Raw genomic sequence first — 24,946 nt, forward strand, 5'->3', positions numbered from 1 at the left:
CCAAACCGCGGGATTTCCGGCGGGAATCCACCCCGTGGGAACCCAGCCTCAGTATATGATTTCCCTGCAGTCAGCATTTGCTTATAATACATCCATACTTGTAGATAACTGGATTGATGGCGTCCAGAGAACTATTTGTATGTATACATGTATGCCTCATTGTTAGTCTGTTGCACACAACATAAATATTGATACATTTGGGTTCCTCAGGCCTGCACCCTCCTGGGGTTCTGCTGGGCCAGTCTGGGATGTCCTAGATCTCTGTACCTGGAGCCGAGTACACAGTCTGTTCTCCACCGGACATTTGCAAGTACAGACGTACCTACACAGAAAAGTTCATAGAGGAAAATAATGGCTCTAGAGTTCCACTGGGACATGCAACCATAACCAATGTAGCCTGAACCACCAAAGAGAGACCAGTATATGCTGCTTCTCATTAGGGCTTTTTATTATACTGTGTTATATTACAGTATTTTTTTTTATCTATAGCCGTAATTTATGCAGAATTTGTTTAGGTTTCTGGTCATCTTTGGCAGTTGCTGCATTCTTTCCCAAAAAAGTTAAAACTCAATGGGGGGGATGTGGATCACAACTGATTTGTTAAATAGATCCTAACAGATTTTTCTTCCACTTCATGAATCCTGTAAGAACTGACAGAAAGGGCTTGTCTGGTTACATATTCACTTTCCAAAAACGGTGCCAAATGATTAAGTAATAAAACAAATGGTACTTACCTGTCCTCCGCCCCGGTGATCCAGCCCTGCAGCACCACAACTCTCTCGGCTTCTGTTAACAGTGGAAATCAGGTGACCTCTCCCTGCCAATCAGAGGCCGCAGCGTCACTTCCCTGTTTCTCCTGGCACTGGTGCTGACGTTCTGGGCGCCATGATGCCAGGAGTTGAGAACAGTGACGCTGCTGCCTTTGCTTTGACGGCAGCAGGGACCGGACCAATCGTGGGGCGCTGGATCGCCGGGGCTGAACACCGGTAAGTGCCGTTTGTTTTATTGGTTTGAGTCACTTGGCTCTATTTTTGAAAAGTGAACATGTAACCGGACAACCCCTTTAAGTCCAGACTAAAAGGAGACTAAAGCCCGGCAGAAATGACTGACCTTGCAGTCCTATTTTATTGCCAGATGTCCATACTGTGTCTGGAGGTAGAATGATGTAAGAACTCCTCTTGGGTAGCTGTTGGAGCTCACACGTGGCATCGGATATGTCTCCACACCGATGAGAAGAGAAGATGGGTGTGAAATGGGGAAATGCACACAAATGTTGTCACGGTCTACTGACCTGTGACACGTCGGCCCGTGTTGTTCTTGGACGCACTTTGTGTGGTTTGGAGCTTATTTATAGTATAATGCACGCAAATCCTCAACATTCCTGTGTGTTGTGTACGGGCATCGATGGTGTATGAGCTAAACGTGCACAGCGGCACAATACGCAGAACAGCCTAAAACTACAGTATAATAAATGCCAGCTGGGGGTACCGTGAGACGGTGCCCACAACCCTGATCCAGAGAGGTTGGTAACGGGTAAAGCGGAGCGCCTTTCTGTAGCAGCTGATCCCATTTAGTGACATTTTTTATAGGCCCTTTGGAAAACGTTGATAAACCTTCCCTATTGTTCAGTGTTTGTGGATGGAGGATAATGAAGACGCAGTGGGACACTTGGCTGCCTGTCCATGGCCGTGACTGAATATCGCTAGCGAAGGAGGGGGGAGAACTAACAGGTCTCCACGCTGAACCTATTTAATAGATAGGCTCACCGCGGAGAAACGTGGCAAATCGCAGCAAGCGGGCAATCTATATGACTCTCCGCTTCTGGGCGTCGGGCTGTGCTTTCCATAGTTCTTCTATAGAAAGCGATGGCTGCGTTACCTGCGGACGGATTATCGCCATGGATAACGCAATGACCGCTCACCCGTGGACAGGAGCCTTTATCAAGAGAAGTGAGCTGTAATCATAAGACTTGGAGCAACTTTATACTCTGCAACGTGGGACAGATTTTACAAGTAATGCATCAAACGGGAGAGGCGTAAATTCGTCTTGTCACTGTGTACCATACATTTTTGCCTAAAACTGGCATGAGTTGATGTAATTTATTTTGCTATTGGCATTATGTATTTGTGCCATTTTTTTTATAAAGTTACGCAAATTTGTACCAAAACTGCAGATAAATGCGCCTGAAGTTCTGCTAAACCAGCCTATAATATAAGTCATCTGTTGCTTAGTTACGATAGATTCTGAAAGTGTTATTATCGAAAAATATAGCTGTAGTAAAAACTACACATGGTGAGTGCAAGTTCTTAAAGGGCTTAGCTGGAAATTTTACTTTTTGATGACCTATCCTCAGGATAGGACAGCTGTAGTTGATAGGCAGGGACTCGCTGATCGTCAGACCAACTGTCTGCATGGACAGCGCTGAAAGCAGATAGTGCTGTTTGTACTGCAGTGGCCTGCTTTGGTACTGCAGGCTCAGCTCCTACTAAATAGGATCGGTCATCAATAGTAAAAGTCCCAGACAACCTCTTTAATCGTAGTAAAATGTGCCTTAAGAGCTTTCCCTTGAAACACATAGAAAAAGTGTAAATTTAGAATTCAAATAGTAGTGTGTGGCGGGACATATGTGACGACCTCTGTAGAGCGCTGTTTAATATGTTGGCACGACACAAATTGAAATAATACTGGCTTGCTGGGAATATAGGGCAGCACCCGAAGACAGTATTTTGCCAACAAGGCCTGCTACATGTGTAAACTCCAGCTAGACCATTTATGGAATTACTACTGAAAGGTGCGAGCAGTACAAAGACATTGGAGTACATTGGAGTACTGCAAAATGTTGGGACTGAAACGTGTAATTGTGTGCTTTTATTACAGGTTCTTAGGTATGGACTCTTTTATTAAAGGGGTTGTGCTAAGAACATGTGAATGTCATAGAGTGGGGTCCCCTGCTCCGGACCCTCTCTATGACCCAGAATGGAGAGCCTCTCAGTACTAGTGTCTCCCATTCTGGTGGACCTGTAATACTGTGTTTCCCTTGTCAACACTACATGGGAAATGTGTAGCGGCCTGCGGTTTCCCCCCAGCACAGATCTGCTGTTAGCCCCAGACTATATATTCTGCGAGGAGCTGTGCATGTTGGCGCCATCCCTTTAAGGCATACCTGCAACCAAAGATGGATGGATGCTGTGCTGTTGTACCCACCGTCTCAGCCATACTAGTCCTCATGGGGTCACCTAGATTTCTCAGCCAACCAGAGTTTACCACTACTCTCCGATCTTCCTGGCAACCCATAACCGTGAGCGAGATCTCCTGTTCCCCTCACTATGCAGAGGAAGGCATGATTTCCCTCTATACCTGTAGAGGGAATGTTGACCATCAGGGACTGGCAAATCAGAAAAAAAGATTTAAAAAATTAAGTCGTGGTTAAAGTTTAGGCTTCAACTCATTCTGGTGGAATATACTTTGATTTTTCGGATCTTGCAGACTTGAAGCGCAGAAGCATGGCTTCTCATTTAGAGTATGCATGAAGAAGAACTTCTTGGCCCATTAGACTCTTAGTTACCTTTTGTATTATATGTTTTATATGCACATGCCTTCTGATTTATGGTGACTTTGGTCTCATCCCCGTTCCTGGATAAGGTCAGCAGTCTGTACACCGCACGCCATGACCACTTCAGCTGTATCCACACTGCGGGTTGATGGAAGCCTCAGACATGCTTAGTGCATATATCTAGCTCTTATATTTCTAAAAACTGGAAGCTCCTCACACATCTGTATCTTAGTAGTACGCTCCTCAAATGTTGCATCGGTGGGGTCACTATTTTGTTGGATGTCAATACTGTCTAAAACATTCCAACTTGATATTCCACAATCTGCAGAATAACTCTGCATTATGTTTGCTCAACCATTCGATCGCAATTGGATCATTGTTGTTCATCTTCCTCGCTCTGATCACAGACCTGTTAGCCTAACAATATGCTACTTGTTTTGTTTCTCCGTAGTCTCTAATATTTGACGAGGTCGACCTGTCGGACGCCAGCGTAGCAGAATCAAGTACAAAAAATGTCAACAACAGCTTCACGGTAAGATGCAAATGTGAAATATGTGGTGTTCAAATGTGAGAAGCAGTCGGCTCAAGAGGCCCAACCGTGAGAAAGTAATGGTGCCATGCTACTGCCAGACAGGGCTGACAGAGGAGACAGGCGGTGCACTCTGCTGTCTGTCAGTCCCATAGATTTGTAAAGTAGTGGCAGGGTGTGTACTGTACCGCTGCTCCATTAAAACACCTTAACGGATGACCATCGTAAGGAGAAACGGGAACCAGGGACCCCCGGTTTTAGTACCCAGGCTGCTGGGGGGTAAAGATGGCCCTGCAAAAACAGTCTGCCAAAAAAATGTCACGATGTGACGTCCCCCTAGGGAGACGTCACATTGTGACATTTTCTTGGCAGACTGTTTTTGCAGAGCCATGTCCGGGAAAAGAAAGGTTGAGTATGTTGGATTCCACCTGGTCAATTGTTCTCACAAGTAACAAGACACTGTTGGAGGTGTCTGGCAGTTGCTTATTTCCATTGTGAACACATGCATGTTCAACCTAGCCGCTGGGTATGGGAGGTTCCAAGAAAAATTTGTCAGCACTCATACATCCAACAGCTATCTAAAATGTAATGTCTAGGTCATTCCAGGAGAAATTGCCCAATATTACTCAAGGGGTAACTCCTGACCATCTCTGATTTTTACAAAACTTTGAGATTTTTTTAATGCATTCTAGTAACAAACAAATGTGCAATTTTCAGACTCATTGGGTCAAGAAATACAGAGGCTTCAATTTTTCCAAGGTTACAGAATGTTTTTAAATTCATACCTTGGAAACTCTTGAGCATAGAAAACTGTGCAAGATGCCACTGTCTTCGTAATAATATGTAGATTTATAATATATTTTTCCTAACATGGTAATTCCAATACAAGTTTAGGTAAAATTGGAACAAGGATTTCAACCTAATGTATAATAATATAATATATGGGGCTGCGGGAAATGTTTGAAATGTGTGTAATATCTGTATATACCGTATTTTTCTGATAAGACACATTCTTTTTGGAAAAATAAAACTTGCTAAAGTGTCCCTGCGCCTTCTAGACTGGACTGTACCCTGTCTGTTCTGTGTCCAGCCAAGCACAGAGCTGCTCCCTCCCAGACCCTTCCACACCCAGTTGCTGAGCCCAGCTTTCACTTTGAATCACCGTTGAGTGACTGACCCTAGCCTATCCCAGCTGCAGGTACTGCTGAAACTTTTCTCTCCATCTATCTTCTCATTCCTCTGTTTCCTCATTGTCTACTGAATCCTGTCGCCATCGCCCAGCACACAGGCAATCTGCAACAGTGCTGTGTGGGCAAACGGCTGACTGGTTCTTCCATCATGACTACGCACCTGCTACACAGCGCTGACTGTTAAGCAATTTTTGACACAAAAAACTGCATAGTACCCAAGCCTCACCCTCCATACTCCATTTCGCCATTGATACCTTATGCCATAAGAAAAGAGACTATATGTTCTCCTCTCGAACATATGGTCTATATGAAATCGCTGTCCCTCCCCGATGTTCCCCACCGCCGATGTGTGTCCTTCTGCACCACCGCGCTATCAAAGGCTAGAACCACACGAGGCAGATTTTCATCAGAATGTCTGCAGCTGACATTCCGAAAATCTGCAGCGGCTTCGCTGCCTCTGACTCTGCACCACATGGTGCGGAAGTAGAGGCAAGGAGGACCGTGGCGGAATCTCCCCCCCCCCTCAATGCCAGAGCATTGAGAGGGGGGCGATTCTGCAGCTGAGTCGTCTTACAAATTATACCACCTAAGTGAAGTGCAATATGTGGTGAAAAAACAATGTCAAAATTTGCGGAGTTATTCCATGTAAAATTAACATACTTCTAAAATTTGGCCTGGTTGTTAATTCGCTAACAGGCCTGGTCACTAAGAGGTTACAACAAGTGGCTCAGAATCACTTTTGTGTTTACAATACTAAGTGGATAAAATGTCGATTGGACATAGTCATATATAGCACAAATTGACATGGGACATAATGTCCGCCTGGATGGACAAACTTATTAAAGCACAAGAAATCTTAAACCAACTGCCCTCAAATTGACATGAATCTTGGTCAGTGAAAAGCTAAGATGTCCTTTAGGACTAGGTTAGATAATAGCCAGCCCCTTCCACCTCTTTAGCCCCAAGCTTTCTACCTTGGCGGGTGGCTAAGGTGCCCGGTAGGGCTGTCAGTGCTGGGTTGCTGAGCAAAGCACTGTGGAGGTGAGCGCCGGAGCTCAGAATCCAAGATGTCATCCTCTCCCTGCCAAGCACTGGTTGCATACTCCAGTGGAAGTGGGAGTCGGTCCTTCTGCTCCCGGACCTAGCAGACCACATAAAATCACATGGCGGATCTTATTTGGCCCATGGGCCTTGAGTTTGACGCATGTGGCTTATAGAGACTGCGCAGGTGTTAAGCTGGGTAATTTTTAAGCTTCGTGTGGCTGTGGCTTGAAGGCGAGCAGTACATTGAAGGATCTTACTATTCTGATACTTAAAAAAAAAAAAAAAAAAAAAAATCAAATGTACACAGATTTACATTAGTGATGCTTATAGATAATATATTATTTGAGGGGCTCTAAAGATGGGTGTTCGCTTATTTCTATAGTTATGTTTTTGACCGTGTTGAAGGTGCACTGATGGCGCTGCTGTGCTTATAAGTTTAATTGGGTGTAGTAAAAACGTTTGAGGAAGCAGAAGAGGAGGACGTGTTGCGCTTCTCTCCAGTGTCATTATCGGTTTAGTTTCGGAGCCCGTATGACAAGTAACAGTTGGCTTCCACGTCGCTGTACGTCTGTTGACTTGAATTTTGGAAACAAAAAGTTTACCCAGTTCTCTTACGTAAGGCATCATTAAATTGTTCCATGATTAATATGCTGGTAATCGTAGCAGATTTATTTTGTGAGTAGTTAAAGTAACAGACTGACTACAACACAAGCCAACATTTACAACGCAGAGAATGTATTCCAATAGCCAGGCGGTTAGAAAAATGTGTGTGAGTGCAATTTATTGAACTTAATGCAGTTTGCATAACCCTTACTATAGTCTTATGTGAACATTGGAGCACCTGCAGAGGGCACATAAAAAATTTGCAATTGAGTGTTGTGCCCTTCACCGTCTGACTTTTAGCTTGTTTTTTTAATGCTGTAATACTAATAACTTTTTTATTTTAATGTATTATTTTTCCCCAGGCAGAGATTTGCAGGGTTAATACCGATTTCCATAATGTGGCTGCATTGCCTCTGTCTGAATGAGACCTTAACCCTTTCCAATCCAATTTGTATCCTGGTTTTCCTAGGGGGCTTACTCTTTTTCTGCCATTATACAGCGGTGCTATCTGCTGGCTAAAGCCAGTACTGCATGAAGTGACACGTTGGATAGGCTCCAACTGCAGAGAGGCTGGCAATATACAGTAAGAGAACTCCGACGGATGTCTTCCAACATCAGAGCTGTACAGCCTTAAATCATAATGTCTTCAGAGGTCAGACAGTGGATTGGAAAGGGTTAATACAATAAGGCCCTTCTCTGTCCCGGGACTCTGGGAGATCTTCCCTGCTCGGCTCTGGAATACTGGAATTACTGGGTTTGGCATATGTCAGAGCCGAACAGCGATTAACGATTCTCATTGACTATAACGGGGTTCCTTCCGAGAATTTACTGGTCGAAATAGTGGATTCTGAACATAACCTCCGACACAGATGTGAAGCGGCCCTTAGTTTTGTGTGTGCTTTGGGGTTCTCAGAGTAACTCTGTGTGAGACCATAATTGGTGGCGATGGTGCTCCAAATGAGGGTTTCCAGTGTGCCTTTTGGTTGTTTTTTTAAAATTTTTTATGCAATGTATTGGTTATTTCTCTTTGCCTAACTATTTCAATTCATGGTAGACCCACATGTGTTGCACCTCAGATAGTATGGCTCAGCCCTATGTATGCATTCATTCTGTTAAATCTTATCTGGAAGTACCCTGATCGCACCGAGCTCAGGCTCTGATCGCACCGAGCTCGGGCTCTGATCGCACCGAGCTTAGGCTCTGATCGCACCGAGCTCAGGCTCTGATCACACCGAGCTCAGGCTCTGATCACACCGAGCTCGGGCTCTGATCGCACCGAGCTCGGGCTCTGATCGCACCGAGCTCGGGCTCTGATCGCACCGAGCTCAGGCTCTGATCCCACCGAGCTCAGGCTCTGATCGCACCGAGCTCGGGCTCTGATCGCACCGAGCTCGGGCTCTGATCACACCGAGCTCAGGCTCTGATCACACCGAGCTCAGGCTCTGATCGCACCGAGCTCGGGCTCTGATCGCACCGAGCTCGGGCTCTGATCGCACCGAGCTCGGGCTCTGATCGCACCGAGCTCGGGCTCTGATCGCACCGAGCTCGGGCTCTGATCGCACCGAGCTCGGGCTCTGATCGCACCGAGCTCGGGCTCTGATCGCACCGAGCTCGGGCTCTGATCGCACCGAGCTCGGGCTCTGATCGCACCGAGCTCGGGCTCTGATCGCACCGAGCTCGGGCTCTGATCGCACCGAGCTCGGGCTCTGATCGCACCGAGCTCAGGCTCTGATCGCACCGAGCTCAGGCTCTGATCACATGTCCGGTCTTCAGTTATGAATTTAAATAAATAAATAAATAAAATGGCTTGCTGGATCTGTCAGAAACTAAAAAGAACTCCTGGTCAATGAAACACGCCAGCTTTGTCGGTTTCCACCCTTTTGTTATTTTGTTGGGAAAACCAGCACAGCATGCTGCACTGTTTTGTTCTCGCTTTTTTGACAGCGCTTATGATGTAGACCACAAGACAGAAATGTGAACAGAGCCTTATAGATTTCATTAACCACAATGCATTAATTGGTAATCTAAGGGCCCTTTTACACAGGCCAATCATTCAGATACTCGCTGGATCGTGGGAGTCTGATCGATAATCGCTCAGTGTACATACTTGCAGTGACGGAAAAATGATTTAATGGCTAATTGTTCAGTTCCTGTAGGCTTGAAAACTGATCGGCCCGTGTAAACAGGCAGTGGTTTAGCTATGAATGACTGCCTGTTCACTGTGAATGGAGGTGCGCTGCCGGAAGCGATCTCTGGCCCGCTCCTGCTCCAAGTGATGCTTGCTCCTAAGTGAAAGCACAGTAGCAGTTTATTGCTGGGACTGACTTTCAGGCACTTCTTTGCCCGACAATCACTCCATGTAAAAGGGACCTTACACCCCAAAAAGTAGTGTATACACTTCTCCATCAGACTATGAATGTATTGCACGCTTCTACATATGTTACTCTCGTTTACTGTCTTCCATAACTTGGCTCCCTACAGATTTAAAATAATAAATAAGTAACCAATCTAGATTAGAGGGATGTAATCCACCCTCTGCATCTTACCACCATTAGACATTTTCCTCTCCTGACTGCAGTCTAGAATTGCTGATGGAGCATAATAACCCTTTCCAATCCAATTTGTATCCTGGTTTTCCTAGGGGGCTTACTCTTTTTCTGCTGTTATACAATGGCGCTATCTGCTGGCTAAAGCCAGTACTGCATGAGGTAACACGTTGGATAGGCTCCGACAGCAGAGAGGCTGGCTATATGCAGTAAGAGAACCCCGACAGATGTCTTCCAACATTGGAGCTGTACAGCCTTAAATCATAATGTCTTCAGATGTCAGACAGTGGGATTGGAAAGGGTTAAACTAAACTTGGAGCATGGATATTCGGCTGTGTCACCCGTGGACAGCAACAGCTTCTTCTTAGCAATGACCAGTAAATTGTATTTTTATAATCCCCCAGTAATATTGTTCTGGCACTGAGGGACAGTAGGATGGAGGAGGGGAATTTACAAAACATGATGTGGAAAACAAGAGTCCCACTGCGGATGCAATGTAAAGGCTACCTGAAGCAAGCATGGACTGCAGTGCAAGTGGCGCTGGCTTCTGCAGCTGGAGCCATAACGTAGAAGTGGCTGGGAACACTTCCATCAGACCGGTTATACCGAGTGGTTATTCCTACTGGCTTCTCCTGGTTGGCGGAAATCATAATGTTGATGTGGTTGTGAACACTTCCATGAGGCTGGATATACAGAGTGGTTATTTCTGCTGGCTTCTCCTGATTGGGGGAACATACCATGGATGTGGCCGGCGGACGCTTCCATGAGGCCGGATATACGGAGTGGTTGTTACCTCTGCATTCTTCACGTTTGGGGGGGGGGGGGGGGAGATATATCATGGATGTGGTCAGGGAATGCTTCCATGAGATCGGGTGTACAGAGTGGCTATCCCCACTGGCTTCTCCCAATAGGGGCGGGGGTTGGGGGGAGGATATACCGTGGATGTGGTCAGGGAATGCTTCCATGAGATCGGGTGTACAGAGTGGTTATCCCCACTGACTTCTCCCAATTGGGGCGGGGAGACATATCATGGATGTGGTCAGGGAATGCTTCCATGAGATCGGGTGTACAGAGTGGCTATCCCCACTGGCTTCTCCCAATAGGGGCGGGGGTTGGGGGGAGGATATACCGTGGATGTGGTCAGGGAATGCTTCCATGAGATCGAGTGTACAGAGTGGTTATCCCCACTGACTTCTCCCAATTGGGGCGGGGAGACATATCATGGATGTGGTCAGGGAATGCTTCCATGAGATCGGGTGTACAGAGTGGTTATCCCCACTGACTTCTCCCAATTGGGGCGGGGGGACATACCGTGGATGTGGTCAGGGAATGCTTCCATGAGATCAGGTGTACAGAGTGGTTATCCCCACTGGCTTCTCCCAATTGGGGCGGGGGGACATACCGTGGATGTGGTCAGGGAATGCTTCCATGAGATCGGGTGTACAGAGTGGTTATTCCCACTGGCTTCTCCCAATTGGGGCGGGGGGACATACCGTGGATGTGGTCAGGGAATGCTTCCATGAGATCAGGTGTACAGAGTGGTTATCCCCACTGGCTTCTCCCAATTGGGGCGGGGGGACATACCGTGGATGTGGTCAGGGAATGCTTCCATGAGATCGGGTGTACAGAGTGGTTATTCCCACTGGCTTCTCCTGGTTGTGGGGGCGACATACCGTGGATGTGGCCGGGTTTCAGTGAAGTTGTGACTAACATAGTAGCCACTTCCTCTGTTAAAGGGCTAACCTCTACAAATAAATTTCTGCTAGCTTTCTAGCATGCATATCGGGTGCTGCAGCGCTCCTATACATTACCGTGATGTAGTAATCTAGGGCATCGCTAAGCTTTTTTATGCTTTTTTTCCACTGTTGTCTTTGGCGACTTCAATTTGTTTTGTAAAAACAGATGGACTTGTAAAATTCTCGCTGGCTGCCAGTTCAGTGGTGTAAATGCCTCAGATCCGCATATGTTCCTCTGTGATGGCAGACGAGATATTTTTGGAACGGAGCAGATTGGGTAAGAAGCTGGAGTCTCATGACATCAGTTGGAACCGTTCTACAGGATTTTATGTTAAAGGGAAGTAAAAGCATGCCCATGGGAAAGCTCCATACTAAAGGTAGTGGATGCAGATTGCAGGCGGCTTCGCTCTCTGTTTCCAGGCTTCCTTTCAAGCTGTGCATTTATCACCGTCTGTGTAGCTCAGGGAAGAACACACATCATCCACTGAGATTAATAAGCGCTGTGAAGTTGAGCGTGATCACAGCAGAATAGACATTGTTTAAAGGGCTTGTTCGGTTACAATGAACTACTTAAAATTACAGCCAAATGGGTTAAGTCAAGTGACCGCTACTTGCCTGCCCTTTCTTCTGCCATCAGTGCCCACATCCTGGGTGCCATGATGCCAGGAGTTTGGAACAGGGATGCTGTGACCTCTGATTGGCTGTCAGTGGTCATCTGACTTCCACTGTTAACAGAGACTGGCAGAATTGTGTTGTTACACTGCTGGATCGCCGGGGTGGAGGATTGAGGAGTACCAATTTGTTTTATTGTTTTAACCCATTTAGCTCTAATTTAAAAAAAAAGTTAATTTGTAACTGAACAATCCCTTTAAATTGTCCACAGTAAGTACTAATACAATGCTGAACACCATGTCATTCTGAGAAAGCTACTTATATTAAAGCCTTCTGAAGAGTCCTTTTATGAAAGGCCTTCAGAGGTTCTCATGTGACTTTTGTTCACTTTCTAAATATGTAAAAAATATATTTTCCTGCTGCTTTTAAGTAGACACTATTCACATTTAACGGGGTCTTTTATGGTTCTGCTATAGTTATCATTCTTGATGTTAAAACAATGGCACTACAATACTGTATTATTTTAGGCCTTAAATCTGAAGGAGCCTCCAGCTGTAGTGTGGACCTAAAGGCCCTTTTACACGGGCCGGCACTCTGTGAAGCGGCTGCACAAGTGCTGACGTCACCGCTAAGGTCGTTGGTCTTGCAGTGCTTTAAAACTAAAAAGTCCTGCTGCCGGATCGCTGGCTTCTCGTCTCCTTTTAACTCCTCGCTCAGCGCTTCCTATGGATAAAAAGCATCCATGGCGACAGACTACAAACACTCCTATGTGTAGTCTGCAGTCATCTGCTCCTCTCTTGTGCCCCCTGTAAAGGTGGTGATCTTCATTTATTTTACGACTTGGACTATCTTTTCATGGCCAATAGCGTGTCCATCCTCAGCGCGTCTCACATCGCACATAACGCGGACACGGCATTAGTGTTGTTTGTAATGTGTGGGACGCCACACATTTGCATTTACTATTCTCGCGTGAGGATAGGTTTTGTCGCAGTTTTTCTGCCTAGCAGCACCAGTGCGAGGGAGAGATTGCCCATGTAAATAGGCTCATTGCAAACAATGGGGTCCATGTTTGTGCATCTCGCAACGTACAAAACTCGTGCAAGAATATCAGCTGTGAAAATATGGCCTCAGCTTCGTGGGTTAAATGTGCTAAATCAGAGAGAAAAAATGTGCACCCAGATTGACCCTTTACAGTACTGAATGTTCTTAAGCCCCTTTTACAAGGCCCGATCTTCTGCCATTCTGGAGGAGTGCTGCTTGATATGTCATGTCTCCATACAAACTCCAAAAACCTTTTAGCTTTGTGCATCGAAGCTCTGCTGTATTGTGTATTTAAACCACCGCAAGCGACCCATTATTGCAATCTAAGGGTGGTTTTAGACTGTCGCTGCTGCGCTGTCACCCTGGTGCCATAGTCCTCCAGTGAATGGAGGTGGAGCGCGCCGGGGATATCTTCCAGCCACCCGCCTCCACGCATTGCTAGCAGACCGTCGCTGAGGGATGAACGAGCGAGAAGTCACCCGCTAGTTGTTCCCTTTCAGAGAACTAGCGACTACAGAGCCCCGTACCCTGTCAGATGCCACATTTACACTGGCCAACATTTGCCCATAATCGCTTGTTTAGATGATCAGTCAGACGACTATTGGCCCGTGTAAAAGTATCCTGAAGTTGGAGACGGAAAGCAAAGGTTTTGATTTTAACTTAACTTCCCGTCTTGAAGCAATTCTAGTAAATGAGCAATGTAAATATTTTGGTAAATGCTTGGCAGTTTTCTAGTCCTGAAACTGATTACACTGGCCAATTACCATGATTTGTTTATATGCAAGCAATCCCAACTAAAACTGTCCAATGTGAATGAGGAAGACTAACGGTTTGGATATCATGTATTGTTCATCATGTAAGCATCGTGATATCCTTTATAAGTTGGAGACCATTCTGTACATCAGGGTGTCCCAACCTTTTGGCATCTCTGGGCCACATCGGTAGAAGAGTTGCCTTGGGCCGCACATTAAATGCACAAACACTAATGATGCAGGGCACTGTCCTTCACACAACCTCCATCGCCCACTATTGTGCCCCCAAACAACCTCCATCATCCCACAAATAATTACCGCCACCAGGCCATACGGACTCCGGACGGGTGTCAGTGCTTCTGCATGCAAGCCTGGGCACAGGAACATGTCAGGGCTCACATGCAGTTTGTGGCCACTGGCCCGTTTCTAACCGGGAAGGGATTTATATTGGCTGGCCAAGATGAGACCACTGTGTCTCATCCTTGCTTCGATACTGGATAGGACCCGTCGGGACTATGGGGGACTGGAAAAAGAGCCGCTGCCGCATGCTGGACGCAGGGTGACTGAGTGAGTCAGACAGTCATAGAGCTGTAAGTGCGCCCCCTGCCTTGTCGTCTGTATGTGCACGGAAACTCAGCCTGCCGCTGACCGGTATCGCCTCACCTATTCCAGATTCAGCCTGCGCGGGTCCTCCTTCCCTTTGGGCCACATTCATAGCCACCCTGAGCTGCATGCGGCCCGCTGCGGGTTGGACACCCCTGACATAGGTCATTGCTGCCTTACTGATGGAGAGCTGCTGATGGACAGCACTGACGTTCCTCACAGAGCAAGTGTGTAAGCTCATCTATGTATATGGGCTGGGTGTCAGATGAAGTAACTTTTTGGTTAACTAAATTGAATAGTAGTTCATGCCTTGGTTTATCCCTGTGATGCAATGACCTTACTGTCAAGGTGATGTCACACATCTCTTTTTTTAATGTCACTGCTGTTTTGATGCCGTTTTTGAGCCAAAGCTAGAAGTTGACCCAGTCGGAAGGAGAATTATAAATCCTCCTTTACACTTTACTTCCTATTGGAATCTACTTCTGGCTTAAAAAAATGCACGAAAAACTAGTACAAAAGCTTCACTGTTTTTTCATAAACCGCAGTGGTAATAGCACTTCTGGCGGTTCTCCAGGGTGCGATTCTTCTTCTTGATCAGAGATGAAAAGGGATTGGTTGCAAACTTTGTGATTCCTGTAGAATTACTGGTCCTGGGTGCGGATGACTTGGTTGGGTCTGGTGATACTGGCCTACGTGCGCCGGCCGCGAGCCAACGACTGTAACCTCCAATATTAATGGCAATGACTGATTTATGATGGCAGCACTATTTGTCTTATGTATTTATGATACAGGCAGTCCTCCAAACTGTCCGCTGAAACCATAGCAGTCAATGCTGGTCACCAAGTAACAGGCATACAATATAGCAGGCCGTACACCCAGCTTAAAAACATTGGGAATAGAAATCCGTCGATTTGGCAGGGTGATCTTGTACAGTACTTTGTATTATTTACATTTCAATGCCAGCTCCAAATAAAACACGCTTGTAGTATTACAGCGAGATCCCTATTTGGGCTGATAGTTCTTACAGAGCTATAAAAATGATTGTAACCGCACTTCATTATGTTATTATTATCACGGCTAATATCGCCTGTCCTATTCCAAGAAGGAGACCGTTCCAAAGCCGAGAAAATGTTTCTGAGCAGCGCCGTACGAGGAGGAGGGAAGAAGACGTTCAGACGGAAGGATTAGGCTGCTTTCACATCTGCGCCAGAAAAAGATCCGTCTTCGTTGGAACCGAACAACGTTGAACGGACCCCATGGACTATAATGGGGTTCATTGGTATCCGCTTGGCTGTTCGCCATTTGACGTTTTATTCTCGGGCCATGATCCGTGGATGAGGATGGTGTCTGATATGGTGCCTCTGGTTATTTCATAGATGGTAAAACTGATACAGTCTTACAATTATATACGGACCTTTGAAGGCAGCCATAATCCTGTTGCAGCCCTCGGTGAACATGAGTTTGCCCCCGTGACTTGGCGTGTGATATGTGCGCTGGTGCTGGAGCTTGACATGAGCTAGATGCTTGAATAAATATGGCTTGGTGCCAGGTAGCTATCCAGGGTTAAACGGTGTCAAGTGTTCCTGCTATACATCTAACCTGGAGAACGTCACGGGATTAGGCAGCGCAGATATAAATGGGGTGTATCTGCAGTGAGACCCCCACAGATCAGACTTTCATCACCTATGCTCTGGATGGCTTTTTTTAAATGCAGCTGACTTTTTTTGCAGATTTTATAGCACATTTTGGTGCAGATCTGCAGTAGATTTCATCCCTTCAATTTGAATTCAGTTCAAAGGGTATAATCTGCTGCAGATCTGGACCACAATCTGCAACAAACTCTGCAGCAAATCAGCTACGTCAATTCTGGTACAACCTCAGCAGCTTTCCAGGTGAGAACTGTTGGCGGCCTATCATTAGTATAAGTGACCAATAGCAGATTGATGCGGATCTGAAACCTGGGATCCCCGCTGATCAGTTGATGAGAAGGAGCTACGGACAGCTGGAAGGCTAAAAATGCCACCTGTAGTGCAGCCCTCGTCTACTGTGGTGGATAGGAGAGAGCTGCACTACTATGGTTGGCCACTGCGCTGCAAATGGCAGGTTAAGCCTTCCAAGGATTTGCAGCTCCTTCTCATCCGCTGTTTGGGGGGCACTTCCAGACGGTGGACCCCCATTGCTCTTCTGCTGGTAACCTAGCCAGAGGATGGGTCATCAATAGTTTTTGCTATAACTGAATTCATGCTTGTGCTCCTTTCCTTAGTTATTCGGTAACTCCTGTGCTTTTTGGCAATGAGCAGTCACCAAGCAGGAGTTTAGAAACGGGTATGGTGGGTGCACTTTACCACCACATAGCTTCAGTCCCTGACATAATAAATCCATTCATATGTCGGACATCCATGAAGGGCTTCTATCTCACAAATTGACTTTTTTTATATTTATTTTCTAATTAAAGGTCGTCATTTTATTTTGTATCTTTATAGCCATGCCCTTTTATGAAATTATTGGAAACCCGAAGAGGAAGAGTCGCCTTCTGCTAAACTGGAATCACTCTCTTTTCTGTTTCTCTGTGCAGACGGGCAATGCCAGCCGTGCCCATTTCATTCTGATGGCATGGTGACTTTTCGTACCCATATACGCCACTAGCAGGCTTGTGTTTGTCTTCTAAATCTGGCCCAAGGAATTAAAACCTTTAGTGAGTTAATGAGTTTGAGGCACTGACTGGATAACGCAGCATATGTAATTTATTGCCGTAGCCCATATTTAAAAAGCATACTGATAATGGTCTGTTTAGTGACTGGATTTTCCCCAGCCACAAATAGAATACTTAGCATTGATTGTTTAGCATATTGGTTAATGATAGTGGATGAACGTGTCATTATACTGCCTATGGTAAGCTGGGAGCCGTTTCAGGCTTACAGATGAACGACGGTTTCAAGGGTCAATAGACAGTGCAGCAGGCCATGGCATGTGCAGCTCCGGAGTGGAGGGGGCATTGGTAGTATTGGCTTGTCTTGTGGGTATGGTGAGATCATAGGCTTGTTCAGTTGGGGACCATCAAGAAGATGCAGGTTGCTAATTTATGGACAGCTCCATGTCATTCTGTAAATATGTAACACTTAGCTGATAGGTGAGAGAACTGCTTAGTCCTTTAAGTACTGTGGCAGTTTTTCACAAGTGTAAAGTAAAACTTTGTTTCTAACTTTTTTCCAACCTGTTATTGAGATATTTTACGACCCCTATGGACCTGCTGATGGCGTCTGAGATAAAACAGAGCACTTTATTTTTTGGTGATCATTATATGGTCGCTGCTTATAAGTGAACTTGTACCATCTTCTATCATATTCTGAAGAGGATATTGCCATCTCGTAATGTTATGACCTGTAGCCAGCAGAACATTGTGATCGATGAGAGATGGACGTCTGGGACCAATACCAGTCCTGAGAATCAAAGGACTGAGTATTCTTTTGTAAACCCCCTTAGTGACATCCACTGTATGTGTACAGTGGATATCGGTTGTCTGTGTATGGAGCCGGCTTGGAAGCCAAGTACACTATATACACAGCAGGTGTTGGCTGTGTATGTCGGCCAGTACCATCTGTATTCCAGAGTCACCTAAATTAGCTACAGACTGTAAGCAATGAGGATGAGCTGTCATCTCCTTCATTACAACTGTGTGACAGGAGTCTCTGAATTACTGCTAATAACTAGTCTTTGTGTCCCCCTCTAAAAAGTTTGAGTGGTAGAGTCCATCACATTGTACTTACAGACTGAAAAACTGACTGACTTGAGAACACACAAACCTAAATAAATCTCATGAGATCACATGATCACCCGAGGAGGAGGACTGGAAGTTTCAGATAGAAAGGAATAACTAAGCAAGGTAATACTCACTGACTTATATGTACTGGGAGACTAGCTACATAATGAATGAAGAATAGTTCACCATAGTGACTCTTTAAACTGTCGCTATCCCTCTGATCTCGAAAAGCTGAAAGTTACCTGTGTGCAAATGTTCCTCCAGTTTTGTCCGTCCAGCCCCACAATATCCGGGGGACATGTGGTGTTTGGCTGGAGCATGTCGCAGGGAATCCTTTGCATGATGTCATTATCGTCCATTGTTGACAGTGGTAAACATTGCATGCTCGTTAGGGAAGCTGGGATTAAATTGTGGTTTAATGACTCCTCTGTTTTCAGCTTGATGAGCTGTCCACTGGAAAAAAATAAGGCAGAAGTAATAAAGCATGCGCTTGTCTCCCAGCTAATGAGGGAAAAATGTTTCTTTGCATTAAGAATTTATTGGGAAGAAGTACAATCTGCTATTACTGATCTCAGCCACGAGCAAAGCGATGACGGAAATAGAGCATTTTAGAACTCTGCAGACTGAGAGGCTCTTGTAGCTTTCTTCTATGCAAGTTCCAAGCAGCAAGACGGCCTAAGTAACGTCTGTCCTTCCCTGGTAATGCTGATTCACACTGCATAGTAACATAGGGCTGCTTTACAGCCCCACACATTGTGTCCATCTAGTTCAGTCTTTTACTTCACTCCGGCCCCACAGAGGAAGGCATAAAACCCCAATGAGGTAGAAGCCAATTCTCATCATTTTAGGGGGAAAATTCCTTTTCTGACTTCAATCTGGCAATCAGAATAATCCCATGATCAACAGCCATTCTGAATATTCTCAAGAAAGGCGTCCAGGCCCCTCTTGTAATCTTTGAGGGAGTTTACCATCACCACGTCCTCAGGCAGAGTGTTCCACAGTCTCACTGCTCTTACTGTAAAGAACCCCCTTCTATGTCGGTGTAGAAAGCTTCTTTCCTCCAGATGTAGAAGATGTCTCCTTGTTACAGTCACAGTCCTGGGTGTAAACAGATGATGGAGAGATCTCTGTATTGTCCCCTGATATAGTTATACGTAGTTATTAGATCACACCCTCAGCTGTATTTTTTTCTTCAGTGAATAACCCCAATTTTGATAACCTATTGTAGTCCGCCGATTCCATTGATTACATTAGTTGCCCACCTTTATACCCACTCAAGCTCTGATATGTGCTTCTGCAGCAAAGCATCTCTTAGCAGCCCCTCAAGCATTTCACTCAAAGTAGAATAAGACTCGCAGGCCTATAGTTTCCAGGTTCACTTCTTGACCCCTTTTTTTAGGATCTGCAGTGCATTTGCTATGCATTGGAGCAGATCCCGTCACTAGAGAGCCCTTAAAGGGCCATTCCAGCAAAAAAAGACTTTTACATTCCTGCCCACCAAACCTAATTGCCTGTCACATTCTGGAGGTCTCCTATGTGTATTGCAACCACTTGCATGCAGTGAAGTCTACTGACTGATGCTCATCAGCCACCATCTTGATGGTGAGATTTTTTTTTTGTTCCACTTTCATATCCATCCCACAAAACATTAGCTGAGGCTATACCATTCTGCCTGTTGAGGGGTAAGGGAGGGGGGGGGGGGCACACACAATTATCGCCACCTTCTATAGTCAAATAAGCTACAGGCCACAAGTATATAGCCAGGAGGATGAGCTGTGATCTCCTCTATTATAATTGTGTGACAGGAACTGTATGATCATCACCAGTAACTGTGGCAGAAGTGTCTATATCCCCATGTAAACCGTTTCTTTGGTAGGGTCATGTAATATCATCACACTAACTGAGAAACTGACCAGAAAATGAATCCATAACCCCAAGTAGATATGAACTGAGATCACATGACCATCTGTCAAAATATATATAAATCATCAGAGTGGCCCTTTAAATATAAGAAACAAAGTTCGGTCAATCACTTTGTGGGGAACTTCCTCCTCCTCCTAGAATTGTAGTCGGAGTAGCTAGAAAAACGGGGGAAGAGAGCAGAAAGGAGACAAGGAGCCGCAGCATGCCAATGTGGTGTGGGTAATGGGTGACTAGGTGGCCTACGGCGGACGCGTGCACTTCGATGTTCTGCAGGAGCGTGCAGCGTGAGGTTCTGTGGAAGCGTGCAATTTGATGCTGCAGTAAAGCACTGTTCATCCTGCTCCTCCTGGTTCATAAACAGCATACCTCTGTTACAGAAGAGGGGCATAAAGAAAGAGCTCTTAGGAAAGAGCGGAAAGGGGAAATTTAACTTTTATAAAATGCAGATTTACCACAAGTGCGCCATTTATGGTCTCGAAAGCTTCTATTGACCACCATTACTGGTCTTCACCACTATCGGGGGAAAGATGATTGTACACTCAGGCTTTGTACAAGAGGGAGTGGACTTCCTCAAAAAACATACCAGCTCTTCTGCATCTGTCATAACAGCAGCCCAGGAGCGAGTCTGTTAACTGATATCAGCGTTTCCTCTGTTATTCCTCTGGGAAATGTATGAATTAATTTACCATTAGGTGTTACTATTCCCCTCGTTGGGGCTCAATTCCACGACCGTGGAATATCAATACGCATGAGAAATAAATCGCAGCGTACCACGCAGTGTGAGCCCTATACACTGGTATGGGCGGCATATGATACCGCTCTTCATACACAATACATTGCTTATGGGCGGCATTTTCATTCACATCCCCGCTCTGAAGCAGGTCAGGGAATTTAAGGAAGAAAAAAGTCACTTAGCTCATGTCCGTGTGCGTGGGATATGCAGCCGTGTGCGTGGAATATGCAGCCGTGTGCGTGGAATATGCAGCCGTGTGCATGGTATATGCAGCCGTGTGCGTGGAATATGCAGCCGTGTGCGTGGAATATGCAGCCGTGTGCGTGGAATATGCAGCCGTGTGCGTGGAATATGCAGCCGTGTGCGGTGCACAACAAAGCTATACGCAGTCTCTGTTTACAAACTGGTAAAAATGCTGTTTTTTACGCATATGACGGTGGGCATGAGCCCTAATGGTTTGTGTCCCCATACACCCTGTCCAATTAGTACTCCGTATCAGACTAACGATTGGTCAGTAAGATGGTAACCCCCAGTTGCCCCGTACAGATCTGTAGGAGGTGTTCCAGCACAGGGTTTTTTTCCCTTCCAATTTCACAAGCATTTATGAAAACAGGAGTGTCGGCCAACTGACTGTCATCTTTAACCCCTTGCTTCTGCGCAGTACTCTGCAACTGGAGAACAGATGTAATAGTCCAGCACAGTGATGGCGCAGGCAAAAGGTTTTTTCTATGTTCTGTTTCCTTTTTTAAACAGAACAAACAACACTGCAGACTGCAAGTTTTTTATGTTAAAAAAGGAAGCACAATGGAAGTCAACTGGAAAGTATTGTGGGCTTTGTTTTGATTTGTTTGTTTTTTTAATTCATTGAAATCAATGGGGAAAAATGAACCATTTTAATTCTGGTTTTCTGCTCCAAAAATGGAACAGAGAAATGAAGGTCCCTAACACCAATGTGAATGGACTCTTAGGCCACCTGCACACGGGCGGAAATCCCGCGGGATTTCCGCCACTGAAAGTCTGCATAGGAGTGCATTACAATACGCACTCCTATGCAGACGGCCGCGGTTTGGCCGCGCGAAATGTCGCGCGGCAAACAAACCGCGGCATGTCCTATTTTTGTGCTGGGCTCGCACTCACCCGGCCACTGGCTCCGGTCTGTGCATGCGCCGGCTGATCGGCAGCTGGCACATGAAAGAGCCGGGGCCGCCAGGCTCTTTCATGTATAGGGTGCCTGTCAGTTTTGCACTGTCAGTCAGGCATAATACACTGCAATACAAAAATATTGCAGTTTGTTATTGAACAGGTAAAATGATTGCATGCTCGATTCCCATAGTGGGACTAAAAAAATAATGTGAAAAGAGCAATAAAGGTCACAGGAAAATATAGTGAAATAGTGAAAATATTTACTATGTGCATAATGAGCGGAACTATAAAATTCGGTTATTTAACCCATACTTATGTAGGATGAAAGAAAGTTTAAAAAAAACAATGGTAGAATTTTTTCCCCCACCTAATGTGTCTCCTAAAATATCAGAATAAAGTGATGAAAAAGTCATACTTACCTCCTAAATGGTAGCAGTGAAAACTACAACTAGTCCTGCAAAAACACAAGCCCTCTTAAAGCTCCATCGATTGGAAACTGAATTTTATTATGTGTTTTGGAATGTGGGGACACAAAAAATTATTTGCTAAAAAGTTTGGATTGTACAACAGTACTAAAAGTATAGAAAGTTATATGCGTTTGGAATCCTGTAATTGTGATGACCTGCAGAATGCTATCATGTTATCTATGCCATAAAAGACCACAGCGGAATCCCATCACTCCGCCCCCACAAAAAAATATTAATTTCATTATAGGTAATCAAAATGTGCCAATAAAGGAATACAACCCGTCCCACAAAAAACATAAAGGCCTCATAAGACTACATTGGTGTTAGAATAAAAGGCTTCTGCAATGCAGAGATGAAAATCTGAAAAAAGCATGTCATTAAGTAACAAACTTCATTAAAGGCATTTCTTTACAGATGATCTTTTTTCCTTTAACATGCTACCAAATGTTATTACATGGGGTGCAGACTTGGGTTTCCTTGACTCAGTAGTTGGAGGGTGAGGCGTTGTGCCGGATACATGTGTCGCTGACGATGATTGAATGTTCTGTGTTACAAGCCCCTGTAGATGAGTGCAGGCACGCTGATGCTCTCCACACGCTGGCTGTATCCCCGAGGAGTCCCATCAGACGTTATGCCACCCACGTTTCTGTGCACCTCCATTAACTTTTACATGATCTGCTTCCTGTTATGGCTGTAATGAGCTCCCCGCTTCTCACATCGCAGCGCACACTTACTGACTATTATTTCCGTTTCTTCAAAAAGTTTCTAGTCCAAACAACATTGTAATTTTACAGTTATAAATAACCGTGAATACAGTCATTATCGTTGAAGGCTTTTGCTCGGTGTCTCTTCACATTTTAGTTATGGGCTGTTCTATTTCTACTTGGGGAATGAATTGCCTCTATATAATGTTTACTAATGAAAAACAGATCATCCAACTTATATCATTTGTCCGATTGTAGAATTTTCTATTCTATTATCTATACGTGACTATGGGGGTTGTTGTCCTCTTTTGGCAGCATTTAGATGCTTTACAGCAGCTTCACGGGCCGATCACGCAGTGAACAGGAGCAGACCCATTGACTTCTATGGGAGACTGTACTAGGCATGCTCTGTTACCTGTTTAGAGGTAGTTATGCATGGGGGTGAAGGATCATCTATTCTGTGTTATTTATATAGAAGTTATAGCTTTCATTACAATCCTATCTGTGATGATAATGAGATGACTGCTGAAAAGTTTTCTCTACAGAACAGGAAGTGTCATACTATGATTAGGCTTGCCAGTCAGTGTGAAAACTGCAGGATACTAGGGTTTTGCTTTTTAAAACCTAGATAAACCACTAACATAATAACTTGATTGATACAATATGCCATTTCGGATGACACCTTCCCTATATCTAGTTGTTAGACTTGACTGCATCCCCCACTTCTAACATTAGATTCAGTGTAAACCCATGCCGCAACTGAATGAGAATTAGTTTGCTTCTCCTTCATTGTTCAGGTTCTGCTTGCAGGAAATGTAACGGATCGGCCCGTGTAAATCGGCAGTTCACTTATGAACGACGGCCTGCTTACTGTGAATGGAGGTTGGGGGGGGGGGAGGGGGGACGATCCCTGGCCGCCCTACCTCCATTTACTAGGGATGCTTGTTCCTGGGTAAAAGTACAGGAATGATAATTATCATTGAATTTCAGACAGCAACTTGCACGCTCCTCTATTGCTGCCTATCTTTCTGCTATAGAAAGCGAGAATTATCATAGAATGGTAGAGTTGGAAGAGACATCCAGGGTCATCAGGTCCAACCCCCTGCTCAGTGCAGGATTCACTAAATCATCCCAGACAGATATATGTCCAGCCTTTGTTTGAAGACTTCCATTGAAGGAGAGCTCACCACCTCCCGTGGTAACCTGTTCCACTCATTGATCACCATCAATGTCTAATATCTAATCTGTGTCTCCTCCCTTTCAGTTTCATCCCATTCTTTCTAGTCTTTCCTTGTACAAATGAGAATAGGGCTGATCCCTCTGCACTGTGACAGTCCTTCAGATATTTGTAGACAGCAATTAAAGGGGTTGTCCGGCCAGAAACATTGCATGTCATTACTTCTGTTTGCCCATTTCCATGCACTTTGTAATATACATTGTGCATGGAAAATGAAGCAAACAGAAGTTTTGGACTTACCTGAAGGGGTGCCCCCCCCCCCCTGTGTTGCTCCTCCGTCGTCCCTGGTTACGATAAGAATCTTCTCTTCTTCTTGTCGGGCCGCAGCAGCTCTTGTCGGCGCGGGAACGAGCCTCTTCTCATCCGTGCATGCGCAGTTCTTCTCTCTGCAGCCGGGACCAATATACGATCTCCTTGTGTGCAGGGGGGGAGGATGGAAGAACGAGGAGCAGGAACTGAGCTCCCGCCCCCTCTCTGCCTCCTCTCCACCCCTCTGCACTATTTGCAATGGGGAGAGGCAGGATGGGGGCGGGGCTAAGTGCCGAGAATTAGCCCTGCCCCCGTCCGGCCTCTCCTCATTGAAAATAGTGCAGAGGGGCGGAGAGGAGGCAGAGAGGGGGCGGGAGCTCAGTTCCTGCTCCTCGCTCTTCCATCCCCCCCCCCCCCCCCCCCCCCCCTGCACACAAGGAGATCGTATATCGGTCCCGGCTGCAGAGAGAAGAACTGCGCATGCACGGATGAAAAGAGGCTCGTTCCTGCGCCGACAAGAG

General features: G+C 45.6%; 1 protein-coding gene across 5 annotated transcripts in view; it reads left to right on the plus strand.

Moving 5' to 3' along the window:
* The window catches only part of DGKH (diacylglycerol kinase eta), a 198,955-nt gene that overhangs the window by 86,224 nt on the left and 87,785 nt on the right, over positions 1-24,946 (plus strand). For all 5 annotated transcript variants that reach the window (XM_066581698.1, XM_066581692.1, XM_066581715.1 and 2 more), the window contains one exon: positions 4,005-4,085. In XM_066581698.1, the coding sequence (XP_066437795.1) occupies positions 4,005-4,085 (81 nt within the window). The remainder of the gene's footprint in view (positions 1-4,004; positions 4,086-24,946) is intronic.

The sequence above is a fragment of the Eleutherodactylus coqui genome, chromosome 1 (assembly GCF_035609145.1).
Source record: "Eleutherodactylus coqui strain aEleCoq1 chromosome 1, aEleCoq1.hap1, whole genome shotgun sequence".
Lineage (NCBI taxonomy): Eukaryota > Metazoa > Chordata > Amphibia > Anura > Eleutherodactylidae > Eleutherodactylus > Eleutherodactylus coqui.